The 24,367-nt window shown below is 45.9% G+C and overlaps 1 protein-coding gene and 2 long non-coding RNA genes across 4 annotated transcripts in view; 1 reads left to right on the forward strand and 2 right to left on the reverse strand.

Annotated features, from left to right (window-relative positions):
• Positions 1-3,899, reverse strand: part of LOC128315712 (uncharacterized) — a 45,100-nt gene extending 41,201 nt beyond the window's left edge. Inside the window, exon 1 of the long non-coding RNA XR_008298774.1 lies at positions 32-3,899. This is a non-coding gene — a long non-coding RNA (uncharacterized LOC128315712). The remainder of the gene's footprint in view (positions 1-31) is intronic.
• On the forward strand, positions 2,946-22,866 carry NRSN1 (neurensin 1). Of its 2 annotated transcripts, none has more exons than XM_027040408.2 (4): positions 2,946-3,121; positions 4,864-4,942; positions 11,747-11,987; positions 21,415-22,866. In XM_027040408.2, the coding sequence occupies exons 3-4, from the start codon at positions 11,775-11,777 to the stop codon at positions 21,811-21,813; spliced, it is 612 nt and encodes a 203-aa protein (XP_026896209.1). In that variant the 5' UTR covers positions 2,946-3,121; positions 4,864-4,942; positions 11,747-11,774; the 3' UTR covers positions 21,814-22,866. The 2 variants fall into 2 exon arrangements, with proteins under 2 accessions (XP_026896209.1, XP_014920278.1); XM_015064792.3 differs by having other exon boundaries at positions 2,953-3,121; positions 11,790-11,987.
• On the reverse strand, positions 3,903-11,839 carry LOC128315714 (uncharacterized). The gene is made up of 3 exons (XR_008298776.1): positions 11,721-11,839; positions 6,842-6,975; positions 3,903-6,072 (listed from the first exon to the last, which is right to left on the reverse strand). It is a non-coding gene; the product is annotated as an uncharacterized LOC128315714 (long non-coding RNA).
• Positions 22,867-24,367: the final 1,501 nt, after the last annotated feature.

A 24,367-nucleotide genomic window follows, 5' to 3' on the forward strand; every position in this document is an offset into this window, starting at 1 on the left:
TTCACTCACCCATGGGTTCATTTACCAAAACTGAGTACTTACTTTATACAAAGTGATAGACTCGGCATTGTGTAGAATTCAAAGTGAATTGTGGGTAGATCCTTCCTTGACGATGTTTACAAGCCTGGAGAGTAAATAAATAGATAAATAATGTCAATACAAGGCCAAAAAAAAAAAAAAGCGGTGTTACCGTAAGACAGGTAAGACGAGACACTGTATGGGTTCAAAATAAAGAATGACTCCTATTCAAGCATATCAAAGAAGGCTTAATTGAAAAGCTGGTGCTGATGTTTGGACTTGAAGAATGCACAGCAGTTGGAGACACACATATGGGGGAAACAGCACAAAGCAGCACCAAAGGAAATAAAGGGAAGGAAGAACGTGTGAGTTGTGTTTACAGAACACTGGATACATTCGGTGAGATGAGAAATGAACTTAGAAGGGAATCATGAAGTGTCCACAAAGACAGGGTAAGGCCTAATCATAGCATCCCTTCTGGAAAACAACTCGGGCGGCTACGACCTCTCCTGACCCCTTTTCTCTGTGACTTTCCATAATGCTTCTGCCTGCATCTCACCCTTCGTGCTCTGAACGGCAGCCGTTCCACAAATGTGTGCTGAATAATGAATTAAGACATTCCCTGGTAAATGTTTTTATGTAATACAACCCGGGGAAACGGTGCAGCATGGTTTAAGTGAAAATTTAGTTGCTTCTAAATGATCGTCTTTGTTCCCTAATGTTTGCAAAACTAATAAATAAAAGCTATGGACTTGAGAAAGGCAAGATAATTGTGATAAATCACATTTTAAGGGCGTCTGGGGATGTGTAAAGCATCTTACTTTACCTCAAGCTACTTCAGACTGAGAAGGAACCAAAGGCAGATATGCTAGAAGAACTTGGAAGACCTGGGTTGCCCCCGGGGCTCCTGAATAGGCATACCCACCCCTGGGTCGCTTTATCAGAAATGTCCACAGAGAAGCCAGAGATAGCATCAGTTGGAAATAGGTCTGTTGAGAGGAGATAAGGAAAAGGAGAATGCTTGGGAAATTGAGAAGACTTGAGACTTCCAGCTGAAAATACTCATAAGCTCCCAACATGTTCAACTAAATCACCATCATCATCGCTATAATTTATACCATCAGACCTATAATTTATTGAATACTTAATATGCACCAGTCATTGTGATACATGCTTTATAATTAGAATTTCAATTAATTCTCCTAAATACCATATGAAATAGATACTCCTATAATCATTTTAGAGCTGAGGAAAATGAGGTATACAGTGGCAAAGCCACAGGACCAGCTTAAATAGCAGCAGTTGGCACAGCCAGGATTAAAATCCAGGTTGGTCCAATTCCGAGCCCTCTGAATGTCTAATGGATGATAGATTCTTCATGCATCGCCAAAGGGGACCTGGACACTTAGCAGAAACCAACACCATAGACAACTGGAAGCCAGTCATGCCCTTCCAAAGCCTAAGCTCTGATAGCCATGTAACTGAGAATCCCTGGGTTTTCGTACGTGTGCTGATTCTCACTCACTTTCACGGAAGGAAAACCCAGCAGCCATGTCACAATCTAAGAATAAACAAATTTTCGCCCAATCTACTCACTGAATATGAGAAAAGCAAGCTAAGAAGCAACGTGTCAAAAGTCCTGAAAGGTGTACTTTCTGAAGAGTGGAAAGGGAGAAAGTAAGCAGTGCCTGTCGGTTTGGATAGTGTTGAAAAGTAGTGTTGAAACTTGGGGCAAGAGCTGAGAACCAGAAGAACCAAGGAAACAAGGCCATCCCTGTGGTTGCTTTGCTTCCAAGCATTTGCTCAGCATTTGCTTTGGTCTCTGCTCACCGTTTCATGAAGATGGAGTTGCTTCCTAGTGGTTTTCAGACACCATGTCACGTATACCCTACGTCCCCTCCAGGAGATAAATCTATAGATTCCAGTCCTATCTCCCACTTAGTCGTTGTGTGACCTGTGACAGGTAATTGTGAGTCTGTGTCATGGTGGGTGCAAGTGGCTTCTCTCTATACCTCGGCCTCCTCTTCTGAAAAATGGGAATAACAAAGAATACGCCTCCCCCGTACATAGAGTTGATGTGATGATTTAACGACTTAATATGCATAATTAATATATACCTAATGTGCCTATAGCAATGCCTGCCTGGCACACAGTAAGCACTATATACATGTAACATGTTGTTACTCTATGTGCAGAATGGCTGCACAAGTATTAACTATTTCAGCGATCATTTTCATTAAATGCCACTTACCAGTGGTCTGCAGAGTCTCCGGGAGCAGGGGTCATTGTATTTACATGCTAACCCGCCCACATTTACACACATTTCCCGAGCTATTCACAGGTAATTTCTAGTGTGCTCTTGCTTTCCCGCATCTGTGTGTGGGGTTTTCCTTGAAGAGCATCACTGAATTCACTCTCTTGACCGTTCTTCCATCTCGCCCCATGACCTTGGGGTCAGGGGACCAGGTGAGGGGCTGAATGTGCCCACAGGTGACACTGCCAGAAGGTTCTTTCAAAGGGGCTCCTCACCTCATGTCTCACCAAGGACAAAACTCAAGAGTCCGGAGAAGCCTCTGCACACCCCCAAATGTATCCCAAATGGGGCGGCGGCGCAAGACGCACACATTCACTTTAAAAATAAGCGTGCAGTGCACCTGCTGTGGCCAGGCGCTGTGCTGGGCGGGAGAAGGCACCAGGAGGGCAGGAGGGCACAGCATGCTCCGGGTGCTGCGACGCTTCCCTAGGACACAGCGACCCGCCGCCCAAACGGCCAGCCGCCCCGCCCCCGCTCCCTCCCCGAGCGCGACCAGGCGGGGACCGGACGGCGCACGCGCCCGGCGGGGCCCCGCCCACGCGCCGCCGGAGCGCGCCCGGCGGACGCACGTGGCCCTTCCGGCGGCCGCCGCAGCTGCGCGGGCCTCGGGCGCGCGGGCCGCCCAGCTGTCAATCACCAGCGGGCTGAGCTCCGCAAGGCGGGAGGGAGCTGCGGCGGCGGCGGCGGCGGCGGCGGCGGCGAAGGCGGCGGCGATGATGGGACCCCAGCGAGAGATCTGCGGCTAGCTGGCTGCACTTGCTCCACGGGTCAGGGGATCGGAGGGGACAGGTAAAGCCTTGCGGACCCCAGGAGCGGTTTTCTACGCTCCATTCGCCTTTCTCCGGTTCTCCCTCTCCTCCCTTTCTCTCTCTCCTTCCTCTCTCCTCGCGCACAAATATTCATGTTCTTTCTGTGTCTGTCACACGCACTCCTTACTCATTCACGTCTATTATTTGTGGACACATCTCTATAAAAAGCATGCACATTAAAATCCGTGCACACATGCAAATTAGGGGTCGCCAACTCCATGCTTTGGTGGTTTGTGGTTTGTGTTACGTAAGAAGTGGGGAGGTATACAGGGAAAACTTTCCCGGGAGAAAAGAAAAGTTATATATTAGGTAAGAGTCAAATGTACGTATTTGGAGTTTGCAAAGCTGGTTTGATTTGTTTTCCGAGCTGAATTTAACCCTCGCTTGCCCTCCCCATTCCTTTGCCATATTCAAAGATACGTGAGTGCTTCGATATAATCTCAGGACCTACTTCTTTGTGTTAATTAGAAAGGGGAGTTGGGTGGGGGTGAGACCAAAGCTGATGACCTCAAAGAAAACAGAGCTGGAGTTAAACAGCTGGTGTCTACTTAATTACTGGCTCCTGGCTCTGTAGCAGAAATGTTTTCAGCACGTTGGAGAGATCCCTGGGCTCCAGACCAGGCCAGCCTTTAGTGAAGGGCATGTGTGGAGTCACTTCCTTCAGAGAAAAGGGGAAGGCGACAGATAAAATGAAAGGACGTTTAAATGAGAGAGACAGGCACCGATGAGAGAAAGAGAAAGAGAGAGAGAGAGAAGGAGGGAGGGGGGGGAGGACTTGTTTTCTTTTACTTATCCAGATCCAGGATTCTAATAAAATTTGCCTTTTTCTCACCAAAATCTGCTCACATACCACCTGCAAAACAAAATTTTAGAGCAAAGAAATGAGTCTTGAAGAAGGTTTGACTGTGGTTCGTATCAACTCAAACTGGGAAATACTAAACACAGTTTGTCAGGCCTCACCTAGGTTTGCTCACCTCAAGTCTTTGAGGTTCTCTTGCAAATGGATGGAGAAGTATTCTTCAGAAAGAATTTTTAATGACCTCTTGAAAAACATCACCCAGCTATTATTTTATTTCATGATTAGAGTAATGTAGGAAGCCAATAGTTCTATAGCTGGCAATGGCTTTTTAATTAAATCTTGCGTGGGCACCTGCTTTTCTTAGGCAGATGGAAAGTAAAATGATCCTGATAGGAAGAAATGGATATAGGAGTAAAAATCAACCCAATGAGTAAATCATCTAAAGAACCTTAAGAAGTCTAAAATGCATGTAAACAGATCAGAAAATACAATGGCTATAAGGTTAATGTATTTTATAATATAATGGAACAGGCAATGAATCAGTTCTAGAGTACCCAGGGAGCAAACAAACTTTGTATTTAGAATTTTTAAAATACACATGAATTAGTCTAGTTGGTATTATTGAGTAGTGGAATAGAATTGTACCAAAATAAGAATAGCATGTGTATAGTGTGTTATAGTTTACAAAGCCCTTTCATTTATGTTGTCTCATCTGCCCTGTAAAAGTCTCATGAGAACCCCCTGAAAAGTTATAAAATATGAATACTTTTGTGAAAACAAGTATCTCCCCACTCTTCAACAAGAAGTCCTTTATCAATATGTTTGTCAACATTAAAATGACTCTCTACAGGTCATAAGAATGGCTTATGAAATTTAGATTTTTATCTGTATCGCACTCTGCAGAGATTTTTTTCCTTAAATAGGTTTGAAGGATGTGCCGTTAAGAAAGAAAGGTCAGAGACTAACAAGGAGAAGGAGAAGAGGAAGAGGAAAACTTCAAAGGTGAGACTCAAACCTTGTCACATGTAAATTCATAAGCACCTTCTGGTTTGCATGTAGATAAGAGGTTTAAGGAGATTATAGGTTTGCTCTTCTCCATTTGGTTTTTGACGTTGTATGCCTTACTTAAAAACACATCTTGAAGAAGTAAAGTAATAAGATTATTGCATATCATTATCCCTTTTTAAAAAATTGTCAAAGTGCTACATATCCCCTGACTTAGAAGGTATTAAAAAGTTCATCATAAGGAGCCACAATCCCTACCGGTACTGTTCCAAGACAGTAAAATACCTCTGAAATTATCTGTTGGTAGAAACACATTTTCAAGTTTTAAGGTCATGCCTATGCAATTCCAGAATGCCTGATTTAAAAATGAAAAACCTGTTAGCAGGCTCTCATGCCTTCCTGCGTCCACACTGAGGCTAACTGAGTCCTTTAAGCAAATTGGCTTTTTGGTTTGGTGTTGGATCGATGATCTAAATCAGGTCTGTGCCTATACTTTGCAGCACTGGCTCTGTGGAAAAGTGGCTCTAATGGCAACTTCACTCTCATTATCTCAGAATGATTTTATGGGAGAGAAAAGCAGTATGAAAAATTGAATGATATTTCAAAGAGAATAAATAGAACAGGGCCCGTGCCTGGCCTCACCACTGACTCACACATGGAGCCATGGAAAACACTAATCTCTTTGGCGCCTCAATTTTCTGCCTCTCTTGTCTCAAGGAGACCATGAAGACAAATAAGATAAAGTCTGTGGTGTTCTTGGAGTTTCATGAGACATAAAGACTTATTTCTATTTCCATGGTTATGAACCTTTTCCAAATAAAATAAAAAGTAATTGCATTTACTTGACTGAAATTCAAATTTCCAGCAAATTGGTACTGTAATGTATTGGTAGACATAGAGATCATAATAATACAAATATGGGTTTACTTGCTGACAGAGGAATTGTTCAAGGCATTCTTAGCATTTGCACAGAGAAATCACCAATCACTGCAAATACCTGGTTTGGGTGCCCCCTTTTGTTGCATTTCTTGCTTCAGAAGCGTTTCTCCATCTAATCTAAGTGTCCACTGAGAGCAGACTGCCCCACTCATCTTATTATCCTCTCATGATCTGGCACATAATTAGTGCTGTAAAAACAATGAAGGAAGGGAGGAATGAAAAAGGAAGGACCACTCAGGCCATCATCCGCACCAACCCATGTACAGCTTTGTGCCAAGAAGTTTCAACTCAAAGTGCTTGTCAACAGGACAGGAAAAGCCCCTACCCTCATGAAGCTCACAGTCTATCAAGTACACAGTCTGTCAGACCATTAACAAATAGACCACGTAATGGAGCACCAGATAGTAACAAGCACTATGAAAAGAAAGAAATTTGGACGAGAAGATAAAGAGTAATAGAGGGCTGACATTGAATGTGCTAATTCCAGGAGGCCTCTCAGAAGAGTTTGGGTGGGGAGTGAAGGTCTGATTGTCTCTGCCTGTGGGTCTGGGGGACATGATAGGTGTGCTGTACTGCCAAGAATTGAATACCCATTTTAATGTATAACTGCATACAGTTGAGACAGATACCACAGACAGGTTATAAAAAGAAGAAAACCAAAGGGGCACCCGAGTGACTCAGTCAGTTTTGCTGACAGCCCAGAACCTGGAGCCTGCTTCAGATTCTGTGTCTCCCTCTCTTTCTCTGCCCTTCCTTCACTCGCACTCTGCCTCTGTCTCTTTCAAAAATCAATAAACATTAAAAAAGAAATAAAGAAGGAGAAGAAGAAGAAGAAGAAGAAGAAGAAGGAGAAGAAGGAGAAGAAGAAGAAGAAGAAGAAGAAGAAGAAGAAGAAGAAGAAGAAGAAGAAGAAGAAGAAGAAGAAGAAGAAAAAGAAAACCATGGATGAATCCTCACCTATTAACACCTAGAACGTCCTTCCCGGAGAATGAAAATAACTCTGTCTTCATAGATGACCAAACAGCCAGATGCTAAGGCTGCCTGTTCTCCATCATGATGGCCATGCTGGCATCCAGGACACAACAGGCTCCCTGGGGTGTTTATAAAAGGAATACTCACATGGACTCATTTAAGTACAACCCTGGAGAAGAGTTCCACTCACCACCCACGCCCCCCATTCACACACCTCCTGGGATGTTAAGGCTTTCTCTGAAGAAAAGAGCCCTCCAGAATCCGTCACTCAACGACAGTCACAGATACGACATTACTGTTTTTGCAGCTGCTACTCTAGCTATCCAGATTGCAAACACCAGATTTCTCATGAAAGCTTGCTCACTAAGTACATGCTGAACCAAGCTAAAAAGCCTTTGTACATACCTTCCATTCCTTATCAGCCCAAGTTTATTACATACTAATTACCCAGCTTTTCAAGTGACTTTATGAAGTGACACCATATGATAGTAGAGGTGTCAGTCAACCAAGTAGATTCTAAATAGCCGTAGCATTAGGAACACCTGGGTGGCTCAGTCGGTTAAGCGTCTGACTTCAGCTCAGGTCATGATCTCACGGTTCATGAGTTCGAGCCCCACGTTGGGCTCTGAGGCTCTGTGCTGACAACTCAGAGCCTGGAGCCTGCTTCAGATTCTGTTGTCTTCCTCTCTCTCTCTCTGCCCCTTCCAGGCTCGTGCTCTGTTTCTGCCTCTCAAAAATGAATAAATGTTTTTAAACAAAAATTTTTTTACATACATAAACAAATAGGTGTAACATTTTCTTTATTGGGACAAAAAGTTACTGGCTTCCTTATGAGGAATGTAAGGTTTTTGTACTAAAATCCTCACTGTAACATGATATCTTTTAAAACTCTTGTTCTTTCTCGTGATCATTCTCCTCTAAGAATGAATCCAATAAGTTACATATTTGGAAAGATGTATGGAACCTCTAAGATCCCCAGGGACTTATGGGCACACCTCATTTCATGCGCGCTTTGCTTAAAGGTGCATCGCAGAGAATGTGTTTTTTTTACAAATTGAAGGTTTGTGGGGAAACAAGTCTATCGGCGCCATTTTCCCAACACGTTTGTTCACTCCCTGTCTCTGTGTCACATTTTTGGTTATTCTTGTCAGATTTAATCAAACTTTTTCATTATCGCTCTATTTGTTACAGTGATCTGCAATCAGTGATCTTTGATGCTACTATTCTGTTTTGGGGTGCCAGGAAGTATCCCCATATAAGGCAGCAACTTAACCAATAAATGTCCTGTGTCTTCTAACTCTCCTACTGACAGCCGTCCCTCCATCTGTCTCCCTCTTTTTGGGCCCCCCTATTCCCTGAGACACAACAATATTGAAAGTAGGCCCATCAATACCTCTGGAGAGGTCACTAGAGTTCAACTCAAAGAAAGAGTCCATTGATGTGGAAAACTTCATTGTTGTCTGATTTTAAGAAATTGCCTCAGCCATCCCCACGTTTAAGCAACCACCACCCTCATCAGTCAGCAGCCACCATCATTGAGGCTGAGACCTTCCACCAGCAAAAAGATTATGGCTCGCTGAAAGTTCAGAGGACAGTTAGCATTTTTTAGCAATAAAGTTTTTTTTTTCACTTAAGGTATGTGCATGTTTTTAGACATAATGCTATTGCACCCTTAATAGACGATGGGATCATGTAAAAATAACATTTATATGTACCGGGAAACCAAAACCTTCATTTGACTTGTTTTATACGATGTTTGCTTTCTTCTGGGCATCTGGAGCCTAACCTGTAATACCTGCGATCCACCTGTACCACTTAGGCAACATACGCAATACTGAAGTAAGCTGTTAAACAGACAAACAATACACAGCCATTTAGGCTACTTAATACCAAGTCATTGGCCTTACCAGTAGCTTATACGCTCTTTTAAACTGAAGCTTCACGTGTACTATAATGGTCAAGAATTGGGGACAGTCTGACAATCCATCAGTGAGAGTATGGGAGGAGGTGGGAAAACAGTAGACCCAGGTGTTTATCCCACAAAAATAATTGACTCATTCTGTAAATGCATGACCAAAGACTCCTGGAAAAGTATCTCAAAGGAATTAGAGGTTATCTGGCTCAACCATCTCATTTTAAGGGGGATAAAACCGTAGCCCAGGGAGGTTAATGAGTTTGCCTGCCATATCATGACCAATACATTGTAGATCAAGAACAAGGATTAGAACCCATTCTGTGTCCTGTGTGGTTAGCACAGCATAGGCCATGTTCTTGTGCTCTGTATGTCTGGAGAAGTAAATAAGGCTCATTGGGATTCCTTTCCTGGAATGTATCTAACATCACTGAAAATCCATTCTGACTTAGAGTAGAGCCTTCCATCACTCAAGCCCAAAGAACATTTGTTTTATGACACTTCCTGTCTCTTTTATGATTTTACCCATATTTTGTTTAACAAAGTTGGATTACTGAGTCTTATCCTATAAAGCAGAAACATTCGACCTCGTGTATCGGAAACAGCTGTGCAGGAAGGACTACAATATGTCACAGCCCTGCTCTGCATCGAAGCTCAACTCTGAGGGAATAAATGACTTCAGCATCGAAGGAAAATAACTCCTACTATTGCTATGAGGGATTTCTTTTTGCTCCTGTCCTATTTTTGTCCTTTTTCCATGTTAAAGTCTCTGAGGCTTTGTAGGAAACCTGAAAATACATATTTGGATGAGTTGGTCTGATGATGCAAGTACATGATTCAGTCCATACTCCAGCCTTCGGTAATGTCACATTTCGTCTCCTCCCTGACTCATGGTGTGTGGCCTTTAGCAGATGACTTTCCTGTGCCTCAGTTTCTTCAATGACAAAGCAGAATTAGTAACATATGGCTCCCATCTCATCCCTTGACCGAAATTTTATTACAATGTCTTAAAAGAAAGTGCCTTTAAAATTATCCTACTTATGTATCATTAGTAATAGGCCCTTATTAATCATCTTCATTGTGTAAGCATCAAGTTAAAAGTACTGAAGAGAACATCCTAACATTTAAAATATGGAAACTAGGTTAACAAAAGAATTACATCCATAAGGCTTTGCTGCTCTAATCAGGCAAAGTACATTCTAAAATCTTTATTTTTTATGAAATAATATCCTTCTGAAATGTTTAAAAGTTAGAAAAGAAATTTTTTAATCTCCTCCCCTGCCCTCTCTTCCTGGGTGATTTCTCCTGGCTGCCATATCTGAAACGGAGAAAGTCACTAAACATAGTGACCAACACTTAAAAATATGAGGTCACCATCAGTAGCATATGTCTGCATCATTTTTCTAAGATCGGGGCCATTTTCTTCATGAATTTGACTACATTTTCTAACCAGAACCTGTTTTTGGCTAACAGCACACCTTACAAGATAATCTTATGGATTCACTTTGTGGCCATGGGGCAGGAAAATGCTAACTATCTCTAGCTTCAACTTTGATTTTTGCCCCATAATTCTATCCAACCAAACTAAGTGGCCACACAGGGGCACTTGCCAGAACTTTAGGTTAATTTTTTCCTTGTTGATAGATACATATCACTATGTGGTTTCTTGATAAGTAATTAGAAACATTTAATATGTCTTCTGTTAGCCTGGATTACAAGGCAGGCTCTGAGAGACCCCTTCTACATCGTTCCTCACTTTGTTATTTTGAGACTATGTCCACACAGGGAAAACCATCTGGAGGATAACTGGAAAATCTAAACAAGTATTTCACATTTCCAGCTACATATTTATCTGCCTATATGGAGATAAGGAAACCAAATATCAAACAGAGAATTACTGAGAATTCCCTCACTCACCAAAATTGCTGTCTCTCAACAATTCCTTTTTTTTTCCCCATGAATTAATAACCAAATGCTTCTCTCCAAGGGTATTGATTAGGTCAAATCAGGTAGAAATTACCATCTTTTTTTAATATTTATTTTTGAGAGAGTGAGGGAGGGGCAGAGAGAGAGGCAGACAGAGAATCCAAAGCAGGCTCTGAGCTGTCTGCACAAAGCCTGACGTGGGGCTTGAACTCACAAATCGTGAGATCATGACCTAAGCCAAAGTCAGATGCTCAGCTGGCTAAGCCACACTGGAACCCCAGAAATTGTCATCTTTAAGAAGACAGAGACCCAAACAGCCCACCCAGTATGTACTTTCATTAACAATCCCCTGGCTTCTCGCATATACTAGCCACTTCATGCAACGCAGTGAAAGGCTGGGTCTACCCTGTCCATTATGCTCTATCATCCCACATGGACAGATGTATTCACAAATAACGACTTAAATATCTAGTGTTAGAGTCAGTGAGGTGTAAATTATTGGCTGAGCCATTTGTGATTAATAAAGCATGAAGCGTCGCTGCTCAGCAGCTTTCAAACACAGCTTCTGTACAACCTGACCATTAGCTAAGATGTTAGAACACGATCCGTGAGATCTAAAAGCAAAACTGCAAACTGCTAAGAGTAAACTATGTATTTTCCACAAGGGAACATGGTTAATTATCCGAGAGGACAACCCAAGACAAATTCCATCTGTAGCAAAGGAGAATACCTGCCTAATTCTTTAACATGTGAGTGTAAAGACGACTGGATTCTAAGGGATTAAAGACTTCTTGTCAACACAGTGAAAAATCTCAGCTTCTTGCCTTCATTCGTGTGCTTCATGCTTAAGTTTCTGCATAATTTAAGCGAGCTGTGCTATTATGTCTCATTTCGTTTATGGAGAACCAGTTTCTAGTCATTGAGTGTTTGGGGGTAATTTTGCATTAAGTAGAAAAGCAGAGCAGCTTTTAAGAAAAGCTCAAATAGACTTTCAAGTAGACTAATGTTACTCAGCCTGGTTCGCACCTTTAATATGCCTTTTAATCCTGAAGCCAGAGCTCATAGGGCTGACGGCTGTGGATGTTGTCATTCCAGCTGGGAAGGATGAGTTCTTGCAGCAACATCTGTGGCACCAAGCAAGCACAGGCCGCTCCTGAGGGCGGGCACCAGCGCTACGGAGTCCGGTCCTACCTGCACCAGTTTTATGAGGACTGTACCACCTCGATCTGGGAGTATGAGGATGATTTCCAGATCCAGAGATCACCTAACAGGTGGAGCTCAGTATTCTGGAAGGTAAGGAAAGAGGTTAAACATAAATAGGTATCACTGTCATCATTGTTAACTATTTTTGCTACTGTTATTCATGTGCCGCTAAATTCATCAACCGTGAGGACCTCCATAGGCAAAACATTATACACTTCCAGCCCCCCCCACCCCGCATAGGCTTGGTAATTATCATTTAACAATTTACAGCAATTATGAAAAAGGAATCATTGGGTGCTGCGAGAGAGTTAATGCTGAGACATAATACAGTGGTCAGTATGCCAGCCCTGCCTCTGCCAGACCCGTGCTCATGAGGCTGTGAGCTCCAGCTTCTTTGAATGAAGGTGCCCCACCAGACAGTGCATTCGGTCACTCATCGTGTCATCGGTGAGCACCTGCTCCGTGCCAAGAAGTTGCTAGAGGTTAAAGGGGTAAACAGAAAGGAAAGTCCTTTGCAACCCATTGTGGGGAACAGACCATAAACAAATAAACCACATGAGAGAATGTCAGGTAGTGACAGCTGCTATGGAGAGAAATAAACTGGGACAAGAGGGCAGGGAGTGACGGAGGCCTGGAACTTAGTGTGCTGATCCTAGACAGCCCTTTGGAGGAGACAGCACTTGAGCAAATAACAGCATGAGTGCAGGGAACAGACCTATTACCTGGCTGAAGGCCCTTCTGGGCCAGGAAAATAGCAAGTCCAAAGCTCTGAAATGGGAATAAATTTGATGTTTGAAAAGTAACAAAGAGGTGCAGTCTGGCTGGAGTGGATTGAGAGGGGGGAAAAGGATCCAGAAAAATAACAGGACACAGATGATTTAGAGCCTTGTGGATGATAATGAAAACCTTGGCTTTTACCTTGAGAGATATGGGAAGCCCACCTGAGCATTTTAAGTGGAGGAGTGACATGATCTGACTGATATTTTAACAGGGTCATTGTAACTACAGTATGGAAAATAGGTTATAGGAGGACAAGGGTATATGGGACACTATGAAAAAATCCAGTCACGAGATGATGATGGCTTGGATGGTGGTAGTAGTGATGGGGAGAAGTAGTCCGAATTAGCACGAAGTTTGAAGAGCAAGCCATTAGGACGTGCGGTGAAGTAGACGAAAGTAGAAAGAGTCAAGCATGACTCCAAAGCACGCAACCTGAGCCATTTAGAGAACGGTGTTACAATTTTCCAGGATGAGGAACACAGGAAGAGCAGTGGGGACGGTGGGGAACCAAGAGTTTGACCATGGCCATGATCAGAGCTTCCTGTGGGGATCACATCAGACACATGCGTGGGGCTCTCTGGTGGCACTTGAAATGCAGCTCACGGATTGGGAATCCCTGACATACAGAACTTATAAGAGGCGCCAGACTAGACAAGATGACCCTGGAAGAGAATATGGACATGGAGGAGAAGAGGGCATTGGGATGTCTGAACACTTAGAAATCAAGAAAAGGGAAAGGATTTAGGAAGTGATGCTGAGAAGACACAGCCGTAAGGGCGGAGCTTCTGGTCCCCTCCAGCTCGGGGATCCCGATCATCTTCAACTTTCTCCCAGGAGATCCCAGAGTGTTTTACCTTGATATTGTCCGACACTTACAATGTATTGGCAATACAGTTTAATAAGAGGCAGTGTCACATACTGGTTATGAGCACAGACTCTGTCCCCAGATTACATGGGTTCAAACCTCCGCTCTTCCATTTAATTGGCCGTACCTTTGGGCAAGTTATCTGACCTTATTGGGCCCTCCTGGTGATGCTACTGGGTAAAGTTGTGAGAGGTAATTAAGATAATACTTACAAAGAGCTCAGCACAATGTCTGGTATGCACTCAAGCATTCGTGTATTAGCTACTATTATCAGATGTCATATGGCACACTGGGTCCTGAAATAGAAATAAAATTTGAAATCTAGTTAATAAATAAAGTACTGGGTAACATAGTTGTTAATACGGATTACCCAAGACCTGCGTTAATTTAACATCTCACTACTGTCATGTAGTCTGTATTCAAATTGGTTGAGCCCGCATCCTTGCCCTGTAGAAATGTCATCTCTGATGAATCCTTACTGGCGGGGACAGATGAAATACATAGCCAAGCTTGGCACATCTTGTATTTACCCAGTTAAGTGGGTGGTTGCTTTCCTATGTGTCAAAAAAACAAATATTTGCCTGACAGATCTGTTGTGCCAAGAGCGTAAAATGCCACTGTCATACAGGATATTGAAAGTGTTCTCATGGTTCCAAAGCACTTGCGGTGTGATTGGAGAAGCTGTAAATCTGTCAGACAAGATATAGGTATGGATTTAAAATAAAGAACCTGCAGTAAGTTACCAACCCCAGAACTCGAATTTCAGGACTTTCTCCCTTCTAGTTTACACAAACAAGATTCACGAGTATTTGTTCCCCTGTTGTGCTGGACCTACTTCAGAGTCTAAAAACAGGCAAAAGTCCATGGCCTCCTGGACTTGTGCCGGATGATATTTCAGCATAATCCAAATCCTAGACCCAGATCCTAATCACAAAACACCAGACTGGGCATTCAGAAGCTTGTAGTCAACCTGAATCACCTAAGAATACATGGAATTCACGGTCTTAGAGACTCACCTCTACCAAGGGAATAAACAAACTGGTCTTCTGTTTCCTCCTGGGGAATACGAGTGAATATATTCCAGCGGGTTTATGAAGTGCTTTGTATCAATACAGAGAAAAGCACCGATTGTGCACGTTTCCATTATGATTCTTTTTTATGGTATTTTTCTTTCATTTCAAACTGCATCTGTAGGTGGTTCAAGTTATGGGCTTCCCATTTCCCCCTTCCCAATGACGTGGGGCTAACGTCTTGTTGGTCTCCTGCCAGGGGCTAAGTCCACGGTGCCTCAGCAGGACTCTGCCGCTAAGCCAGCCCCTTAGGAGGCAGCAGCATGGAGGGGTTAATGAGCATGGAGATTGAGTCACATGGGCCCGAGTTAGAATCTTTGCCCTGTCACGTGGATCTACACAACCTGTATCTCACAATGCTATCCTCCCTCCTCCCTCCCTCCCTCCCTTCCCCTTCCTTCCTTTTCCTTCCTTCCCCTCTCTCCCTCCCTTCCTTCCTCTTCCTTCCTTCCTTCCTTTTCCTTCCTTCCCCTTCCTTCCTTCCTTCCTTTAGTTTGCTCCTTCCTTCTTTCCTTCCTTCCTTCCTTTTCCTTCTTTCCTTCCTTCCTTAGGTTGTTCCTTCCTTCCTTCTTTCCTTCCTTCCTTCCTTCTTTCCTTTTCCACGAATATTTATATGTCCACTATGTATAAGGTTACGTGATAGGCTCTGGGATTCATTTGTGAATAAGACCCTACTCTTCACTTGTGAGTTAGATACCGCCTTGACCTGAAGGAGTCCACAGACAAATAAGGAAGGTAGACATGTCCGCAGACAGTTACGATCCAACGTGATAAACATGGCCCTAAAAGCAGTCACGGTACTTACCCAGAGCACAGGGACTTGGGGGCAGGGAGGATCCGATGCAGCCTGGAGAATGGCTCCCCAGAGAGATCACCCGTACACAAGTGGGAACTGGGCATCCTGGTAGGAAGAAATCTATTCCAAAAGCTGTGTCATGAGAGATGATGGCACGATCAGGAAACCACAGACAGCTCAGTACGCCCGGGGCAAACATTCAGAAGTTGGAGGAGAGGGGTCAAGAGGTGAACAGGGGAATGTGTAACTAGGGCCCGATCACAGACGACTTTGAAAGGCTCTGAAATCGAAATCTCTAAATAAAAAATTAAAAAATAGAAATTTCTCCAGAACCTTCCAGCTTGAGTACAGCAAGGGGGCAAGTTCATAAATCTAGGCTTTCTGGATCACCACATGGTTGCCTCAGCCACAACCAATTTATCCCAGTGCCTGCAACACCTGCCGTCTGCAAAAGCCCCTGTGACCTGGTCCCACCTACTCCCTACCACTCACTGTGCTGCCCAGAAATCCATCAGGCTGTGGTGGCACTTTTCTTTCTTACCCTTGCACTTGACCTTGACTAAGGCTGCTGCCACCTGCTTGTGCAGCCAAGCACCTCAGGAAGGCAGGTATAAAGGAATGGGAGCTGTCCACTCACCCCCGATCATGCGTTGCTTACCTCAGGGCCATTCCCCTCCTTACCTTATCCTCAGCCCACGTCAGAAACCTCTCAAAGGGTGCTCCACTCAGCGTGCAGGTGCAAAGTAAGACTGCCACCCCCGCAGCCTCACTGGCCGTGAGGGTGACTCTGGCCCCTCTCTTTTCTCTCAAGACCCTCCTCCCATCTGTCCCAATCACTCCGGTTTCCCCCGAGCTAAGTCAGAGTTGAAACTTCTGTCTTAGATTTTTTCTTCAAAGCTTTGCTAGATATTATGGAGTTGGTTTTACACTAGAAATGAGAGAAGCTCAGGGCTCCTAGGTGGCTCAGTCAGTTAAGCGTCCAACTTCAGCTCAGGTCACGATCTCATTGTTCCTGGGTTCGAGCCCCGTGTCGGGCTCTGTGCTGACAACTCGGAGCTTGGAGCCTGCTTCGGATTCTAGGTCTCCCTCTCTCTCTGCCCCTCCCCCGATCATACTCTGTGTGTGTGTGTGTGTGTGTGTGTGTGTGTGTGTGTGTGTCTCAAAATAAACACTAGAAATAATTTTTTAAAAAATAAAAGAGAAACTCAGGGAATGGGTGGATGGCAGGAGCACGGAGAGAGTGGGAAGGAAGGAACAGAGGGAAGGAGGGAGGAAGGAAGAGAGAAAAGAAAGTAAGGGGTACCATTTTGAATATTTTGGGTCTGAGGAGCCGTTGGGACATTTTTGTGTCAGTCCTCCTATTGGCTGTCAGAAATACAGGGCTAGTGCCCAGGAAGGGAATCCAGACTAGAGCTGGAGATTGGAAGGCATCAGTGTATCAGTAGGAGTTGAAACTACAGCCAGAGACTCGACCCTAGAGAGACCATCTTGAACAAGAGATGTGGGTCAAGGGGGACCCCTGGGGAATGCCAACAATTTAAAAACATCTGGCAAAACCGTTTGAGAGTGAGTAGTTAAAGATGTAGAAACAGGAGACAGTTGTGTCAGGGAAAATAGGTGAAGGTTTTAAGAAGACCCCAGTGCTTAACATCAATGACCACGGAATATTTAAATGGAGTGAGAAAAGAAAAACCGAATTGGCTTTGACAATGAGGAGGTCATTAGTGACTTCGGAGAAACCAGTTTCAGTGGAGTTGTGGGACTGAGCTCGGATATCAAGGGTTGGAAGAGTTCAAGCAGTAGCTAGAGGGAGACTCAAGGATCCGGAATCGCTTTGGAAGATGGAAACAAGTGACTGTGTTCACGGGCTGGAGGGACAGAGCCTCCATAGGGTAGAAGACCACGTGGGTGGCCAGGTAAAGTGTGAGGAAGGACCTGGGCCACAGCCAGGCCGGGGTTGCTGTTCTGTAAAGCCCAGGGTCCCCACAAGCAGGTCAGGCCAGGACATCCCTCGGGGTTGACTTTTGTCTTGTTGTACTTCCCCTGAGCGCTACCTGGAGGCCAGCTGGCTCTTTCCACATTCAGCTCTGTCCGGCTCCTCCCCACTCCTCCTGCCCTGCTAGCTCTGGCTTCCAGTGGTCATTACCACGTTCTCTCTGCCCGAACATCTGCGCCCGCCGCTCTGGCTGCCAGCCTGCTTTGAGGAGTAAACAGAGGTGTGCTCCGACCTCATTGGCTTGCACAGAGACAGTGACGGGGACGTTGGTCGGAGCTCCAGCAGGCTCTGGCTGGTGGCCTCCAGCAGCAGGCTCTTTGGAATCCAGGTCCTCCTCCCTGTCCGTTCCCCCTTTCCAGCCGCAGACACTGGATTTTCACACATCCCCCCCACCTCCCCACAGCCAGGAGTCCCTGTCCTTGTGGCCATCTGTGAGGTCTGTCACAGCTGAGAGAGGCCCTTCTCTCTTGGCCCTGGGCTGAGCTAACCACCAGGTGCACCAGGCTGCCCCGCCAGGTCCCAGGGTCCCCTCGCCCCATGGTGTTCCAGTTCTCTGCATAAAGCCAGGCCCCCAAGAGCCTCTGTGCTGCATTTTTAAAACTCTATTTAATAGAGCCCCCTTCCCTGTAGACCAAGGACCACCTCAACGTGGAACTGTGTCCCGGGACCATTTTCACGGCTCTGTACGGCATCACTCCCCACATCTTTCTTCCTTCCGATGCGTCCCATCATCCCCTGTCACGCTGTCAGACGCTCAGTCAAGACACAGCGTTCTTCAGATCCCATAGCTGCCCCTCCAGTCCTACCATCCCTGGCTCTTCCTGGCGTGTTTTCACAGCGTTGAGGGTCCTCTCTGGCCACATGTCTTGAAGGTCCCCTTTCGACTTGAGTGGACGGCACCTTCCAGACCCTGGGAGTTGGCGTTGGCCACCATCGTGCCCCCCTCCACGGAGAGCAGGCCCCTCTCTGACATTCTGACTCAACAGGGAAAAGGGAGAAGGCTCAGGGAGGCCAGCCACTTTCCAGTTCTGCAAGTGATTAGAGCTCTGCCGTCTGCAAAGCGTGGCTCGCCTTGTAGCTTCTGAGTGAGCTTCCAGGACTGGATTTTAATCGATAGAGCACTGCTCAGCTGGGGAGCAGCACTGCTCTGAGAATCAGTCACCTGGCTCTGCAGTCAGCAGCCTGGAAGTTCAAGCCAGTCAGTTAGGAATATTTATAGCGTTCAAGGCGGGAACGCGAGATGCGGTGATCAAGACAGAAATGGAAGACCTGAGCACTGACCTTAGGTGCTCTTCGGAACCCCAGAACCCAAGACGGATACATTCCTGCAGAGTCCTGAGTGTTTGAGAATTAGTGCCAGTTCTCAAGGAGGAAGGTGATTTAGTGACATATGAAGCATGTCACCATGGATATTTAAGTTAGTTTATGCATTCAGAATTTTCCAATGTGACTCATTTTTCAGGTTATAAATAATGGTTAGTCTTTGGAGGTGAATTTGCCTCCATTTTTAGAAAAATGTAGAAAGCCATCCAAAATATTATATTTTACAACCCAACTTTTCCTATAGTGCTTAAATCTTATGTAGAATAATTTCTGGGTTTTTTTTTTTTTTCAAAAGACATTATATTGATTCTCTAACAGTTTCTTTACAATCATGGAAATCTGTCCCTATATGGTGACTAAAACTCTGTTGTAATTTTAAAAATAATAATAACAGCAGATAATATACAAAATAGTAACTGGTGAACTATGGTGGGGAAAATAGAAGTGGAGCAGGGGACCTGGGTTCGAGCCCAGTCACACCACCTGCTAGCTATAGGACTTTGACCTCCACTTCTTCAACCCTACAAACCCCAGGGTCTTACAGGTGAGGTGGGAAAAAAATACCTACTTTTTGTAAGATGCTGGCGATGATCAAGTGAAAAACATCAAACACTGTGCCTAGGTCTTCATAGACACCCAATAATACTAGCTAGCTCTCCGACAGATTTGTGAATATGTTTTCCTTCTATTATCCAAAGTAATAAAGAATTACTGATGTATCACCCTGAAACTTAATAAATAAGTTAAATAAATATAGTTTAAATTCAAAGCTCTAGATTAAATGGTGTTATGCATTTGGCTAGGAATAGGAGACAATGAAAATGTGTTTAAAAAATAAGTAACTATATTAGCTGTTCTGGGGTCCAAGTGCCCAGAGATTGTTGTAGCTCTGTGGCCAACATTTCACAAGAATGCATTTCCAAGTAGATACCATAATAGCTACTTACTGCTTAGCCAGGCACTGGGCTAAGCGCCTTTGAGCATGGCCTCACTTAGTCCTCGCTAGAACTCCACGAGGCAGTAGGTATGATTATCATTTATCATTTTGTAGATGGGGAGGTTAATGGTGAGAGTGTTTAAGTAAGTTTCCTCATATGACTCAAGTACCGGTTGGCGGTGCTGGAACCCAAGCCTGGATCTGTTCATTCCCAACCTCCAAGCCACCAAACAGCAAACAATACTCTCCCTCTTCAGTGTGTTCCATTCTATTCCAACCTGAGCTGACGCAGTCTCATCTTCCACCTGCTACTCCTAGAGCTTCTCAACATCTGCAAGGGGAGCCCAAATAACTACATGTGAGAGGAGAAAGGACACTGGCCTGGAGCTCACATCTGTGGCTTCTAGCCCTGACTCTGCAACTTGCTAGCTGTCATCCCTCCCTCCCTCCATCCCTCCCCGACTCCATCCATCCATCCATCCCTCCGTCCACTTGCTAGCAGTGACCTACCCTCCTCAAGGCTACATCTCCTGACCTGCAAACTAGCAATCATGGTTCCTTCCCACTAACTTGGGAAATGGGTGAATAGTTATACGATCACCAGTGACCTCCATCCAAATCACCAGAAGATACCTATATGTTGGACGAGTTGAGTTTATCACTCATCACAGTGAGAGAGGTGATACCAGAGGGTCTCCTAGGGTATTTCAGTAAGAGGATGAGGAAGGATGTATTATAGGATGTGGGCCTTGGGTGGGCGATTTGGGGGGAGGGGGTCTACAGGAGCCAGAGTTCCCTCTGGATTGTCAGGGCTGATTCTATGGTTGGATAATAAATAATTAATAAGTATTATCTATAGGGAGGGCAGACCAGGGTGGGACTAAAGCTGTACTTGGTAATGAAGCAGCCGTCATTTATATGAATGGGGGGAAGGGAAGGCATTTGATATTTTGTGGTTTGCACAATGACCTTGTTTTTGTCTGTGCTTAGACAAAATGATGACACAGACTTGTTTTGTGTCACTTCGTCATGGGTACAGAGGGAGCCTGTCTGATGTTGATGTTCTGTGACACAAATCCTGTCAAAGGAGAACAATGTGGCATCACTGGGAGCTCCCAGCCAGCTTCCCACGGCATCAAGGTCTAGTGGATAGAGTTAGGCTAGTTCCTGGATGTCAGGCCTGCTTTAGTCTTCTTCAAAGACCAAAGGAGAGGGGTGCCTGGGCGGCTCAGTCGGTTAAGTGCCCAACTTTGGCTCAGGTCATGATCTCCTAGTTCATGGGTTCAAGCCCCCCGTCAGGCTCTGTGCTGACAGCTCAGACAGAGCCTGGAGGCTGCTTCAGATTCTGTCTCCCTCTCTCTCTGCCCCTCCCCTGCTCACATGCTGTGTGTGTCTCTCTCTCTCAAAAATAAGACCTTAAAAATAATTTTTTTAACCCAGATATTTAAAAAACAAACAAAGACCGAAGAAGACCACGTAAGCCAAAGGTGGCCTTGTCAGCTGCAAAGCATCGTACGAACAGCTCAGAGGGAAAATCAGGGCAGTGCTGCAGATTCCAGTCGGTATTAAAATCAGAAAGGTCCCTCCACCTTCTTTTATAAGTGAGAAGTTATGTAGCCTTCTCCTAAAATTTGGGGTGAGTGGGAATGGAATATTAACTTCCCCCCAACAACGAGGCCTGCCCTGGGAGGGCTCAGGAGAGCCCAAGCACCGAGCTCACCCTGTCCTGCTTGGCTGTGTCTTTCTCCAGGTCGGACTCATCTCCGGCACGGTCTTCGTGATCCTTGGACTGACTGTCCTGGCGGCGGGCTTTCTCGTGCCCCCCAAGATCGAAGCCTTCGGCGAAGCTGATTTTGTGGTGGTCGACACCCATGCTGTCCAGTTTAACAGCGCTCTTGACGTGTGCAAGCTGGCGGGGGCCGTTCTCTTCTGCCTCGGGGGCACGTCCATGGCAGGGTGCCTGCTGATGTCGGTGTTCGCCAAGAGCTACTCCCAAGAAGAAAAGTTCCTTCAGCAGAAGTTTAAAGAGCGAATTGCAGACATCAAGGCCCACGCCCAGCCCATCACAAAAGCTCCGGGCCCGGGGGAAACCAAGATTCCGGTCACTTTGTCCAGGGTTCAAAATGTGCAGCCTGTAGCGGCAACCTGAAAGGCGTCCCACCCCGGGCTCCCCTCTCTGGTCACTCGGTGTTCACAGGGGGCGGGGGCGGGCTTTGAGATGATGGGGCTTGGGCTTCACTGGCCCCCTGCCGGGGCTCGGCCACGGGCGGCCCGGGCTCTGAGCTCACCTGTGCTCCATGCAGGTGGTTCAGGTGGTTCAGGTGGTTCAGGTGGGGGTGAGGCGACCTGTCTGCTTGCACCAAGCTGCCGAAAGGGTGCTTCCGTGTGTCCCCCGGGCGCCCTCGGGAGCTCCCCCAGTTATCGTGACTCTGTCGTCTCCCGCGTTAGTGATTGTCACCCAAACGTTAGTCCTTTAACGACATCTTAACATGAGGTTACTGAGATCAGATGCGAACGTACTGGAGTTCTCCACAAATCTTTTGCTTGTTTGTTTTCTCCAGTTTTTTTCTTTCTTTTTTTGTCTCCGCACTTGGAAAGCTAAAATTGCCAACTTTAGAATCTGGGGGAAGAAATTAACATTAGGGGTATCTATGCAGTGTCCACGGGCCAGGGAACGAGATGCTACGACTGACTAGCTGTGTGACCTTGGGGGATTTAACCTCCCTGCCTCAGTTTCCCCATCTGTGTGACAGAGATTCCGGACTGCGGTGTCAGAGATTCCCCTTTTCCTGTGTGTCCTCGTGTCTCTCCAAGGACATGTCTGCGACGTCCCTGTGGCTCTCTCCTCAGTGGGACCGTTTCAGATCTGCACTCCCAGAAAACTCTGAGTCAGCACCTACTTACCTGTCAGTATCCAACCCCAGCAGTTTACACAGTGCTGTCGTGTTTTTATAAAGACAAAAGTAAGCCATCCTCAAGGTGAGTCGGTATTAACTTTTAAAAGGGTTTTCTCTCTCAAGATGTTTCACGCTGCGGCAAGATGCTCGTCTCGTCCCTCTGCACTTTCACTGGATCTGTGGATCGACACCGGATGGAGGGACGTGCGACCGCGGTATTCTCTCAGAATCTGTGCCACCTTCCAGTTCTGTCTCTCTTTTCTGTCTCCCTTCACTGGATAAATAAAATATGTGAACGAGCGGAATCTGAGGTGCACCTGTCACTCCTTCAGAGTTTCTATCCTGAGGCTGAACAAGCTCAGGTTCCCCCGGTGACATGGAAGAATAAACGAAGCGATTAGCGCTCTGGGGGCACGCTGTTCTTGTGCACAGTCCAGCAGGAAACGCAGGGCGAACCAGATCGTCAACAAGGGGCGCTGGCCAGATAGGGGAGAGATCATCCCGGTTCCTCAGGTTCTCACCTTGCTGTGAACATAGCATTTTACTTTTATTCTTTGAAGCCTTATACAAGCCCCAAGCGTCTGTTCAAGGCAACATCATTTGAAGCCTCGTACCGATGATTCTTGGAGACTTGAGTTGTAAAAGGCTCTAGAAAGAAAAATCATGTCGGTGGGGCTTGGGAAGCAGTAGGTACAAGCATGATAAGAGCCATAAAACAGCAGTTCTGTTCCCCCCCCCCCACCCCCAAAGACCTAAAAGAAACCAGGATACAGAGAGCAGGAGATGAGTCCGAAAACACACGCCCCATCTTTCCTGTCCTGCCCAGGCTTTTGGGGGGCAGGTACTTGCGAGGCCCCTCACGATGCCCTCGGGAGGGATTGCAGGTGTTCTCGGGAAGCAGAAGAATGAGCAGCACAGTTTTATCTTTGAAAAGAGCGTAGACCATGTACTCACGGAGAGCAGCCCGGGTACTTTTTAAAGCCAGAGTGAGCTTAGAGAGCAGAATGGTCTTAGAGCCTTAGTGTGATGCTCTTGCTGGGAGCCAGCCTCTCGTCCCCAGTATTGACGTTTCCACAGCAGTGCGTAAGTGCATGGCCGTTGCTGGGGAGGGAAGCCGGGAAGACCACACTCTGTAACCAGAGGGACCGAATGGATTCTGGCCCAGACGTGTGCAGTGGGTCCAAGCCCTAGATGATACGGGCCCGCCAGCAAGTGCACAGGTGCCCCACTGATGGGCCCTGCGGCCTCGCAGGGCACCCCCTGTGTCTCTACGGTGGCTCTGTGTGGTTAGTAAGCTTACCCTCATTCTTTCGAAAATCTACCTTTCTAAACCTTCCACACATCGGACCAAATCCTGTAGTTCAAAGTTACCTACAAGCTGAACCCCTCTTGCAATGGCCCATTAGTCCATTCTGGACCCCAGCCTGGTCCCAGGCCAGGACAATTGTCATTCAACTGTTTCCATCCCATCCCCTCCCACCTTGTTTTCTGAAGGGAGACACGTGTGTATGTTATTGTTCCTATCTTGTCCGTGCCATCTATGGGGTCCCTACAAGTTTTAGAGTGTATGTAGGTTAGAGACCCCCTGACACTCTATGCACACCAAGACTAGCAGAACTGATGGCAGGAGAATGGAGCCGCACCTCAGCCTGCACTGGGGCCTCCCTGATGCAATCACGCCCCAGAGCCCCGTACCCCAGCCACAGGGACACCCAAGTGCCCTTACTCACTGGGATGACCTTCCCAGCAATAACCATCTGCCCTTGCAGTGGCTATTGAACCCATCAAGGCCACATCAGGAAACAA

Source organism: Acinonyx jubatus, chromosome B2 (genome assembly GCF_027475565.1).
Source record: "Acinonyx jubatus isolate Ajub_Pintada_27869175 chromosome B2, VMU_Ajub_asm_v1.0, whole genome shotgun sequence".
Classification (NCBI taxonomy): Eukaryota; Metazoa; Chordata; class Mammalia; order Carnivora; family Felidae; genus Acinonyx; species Acinonyx jubatus.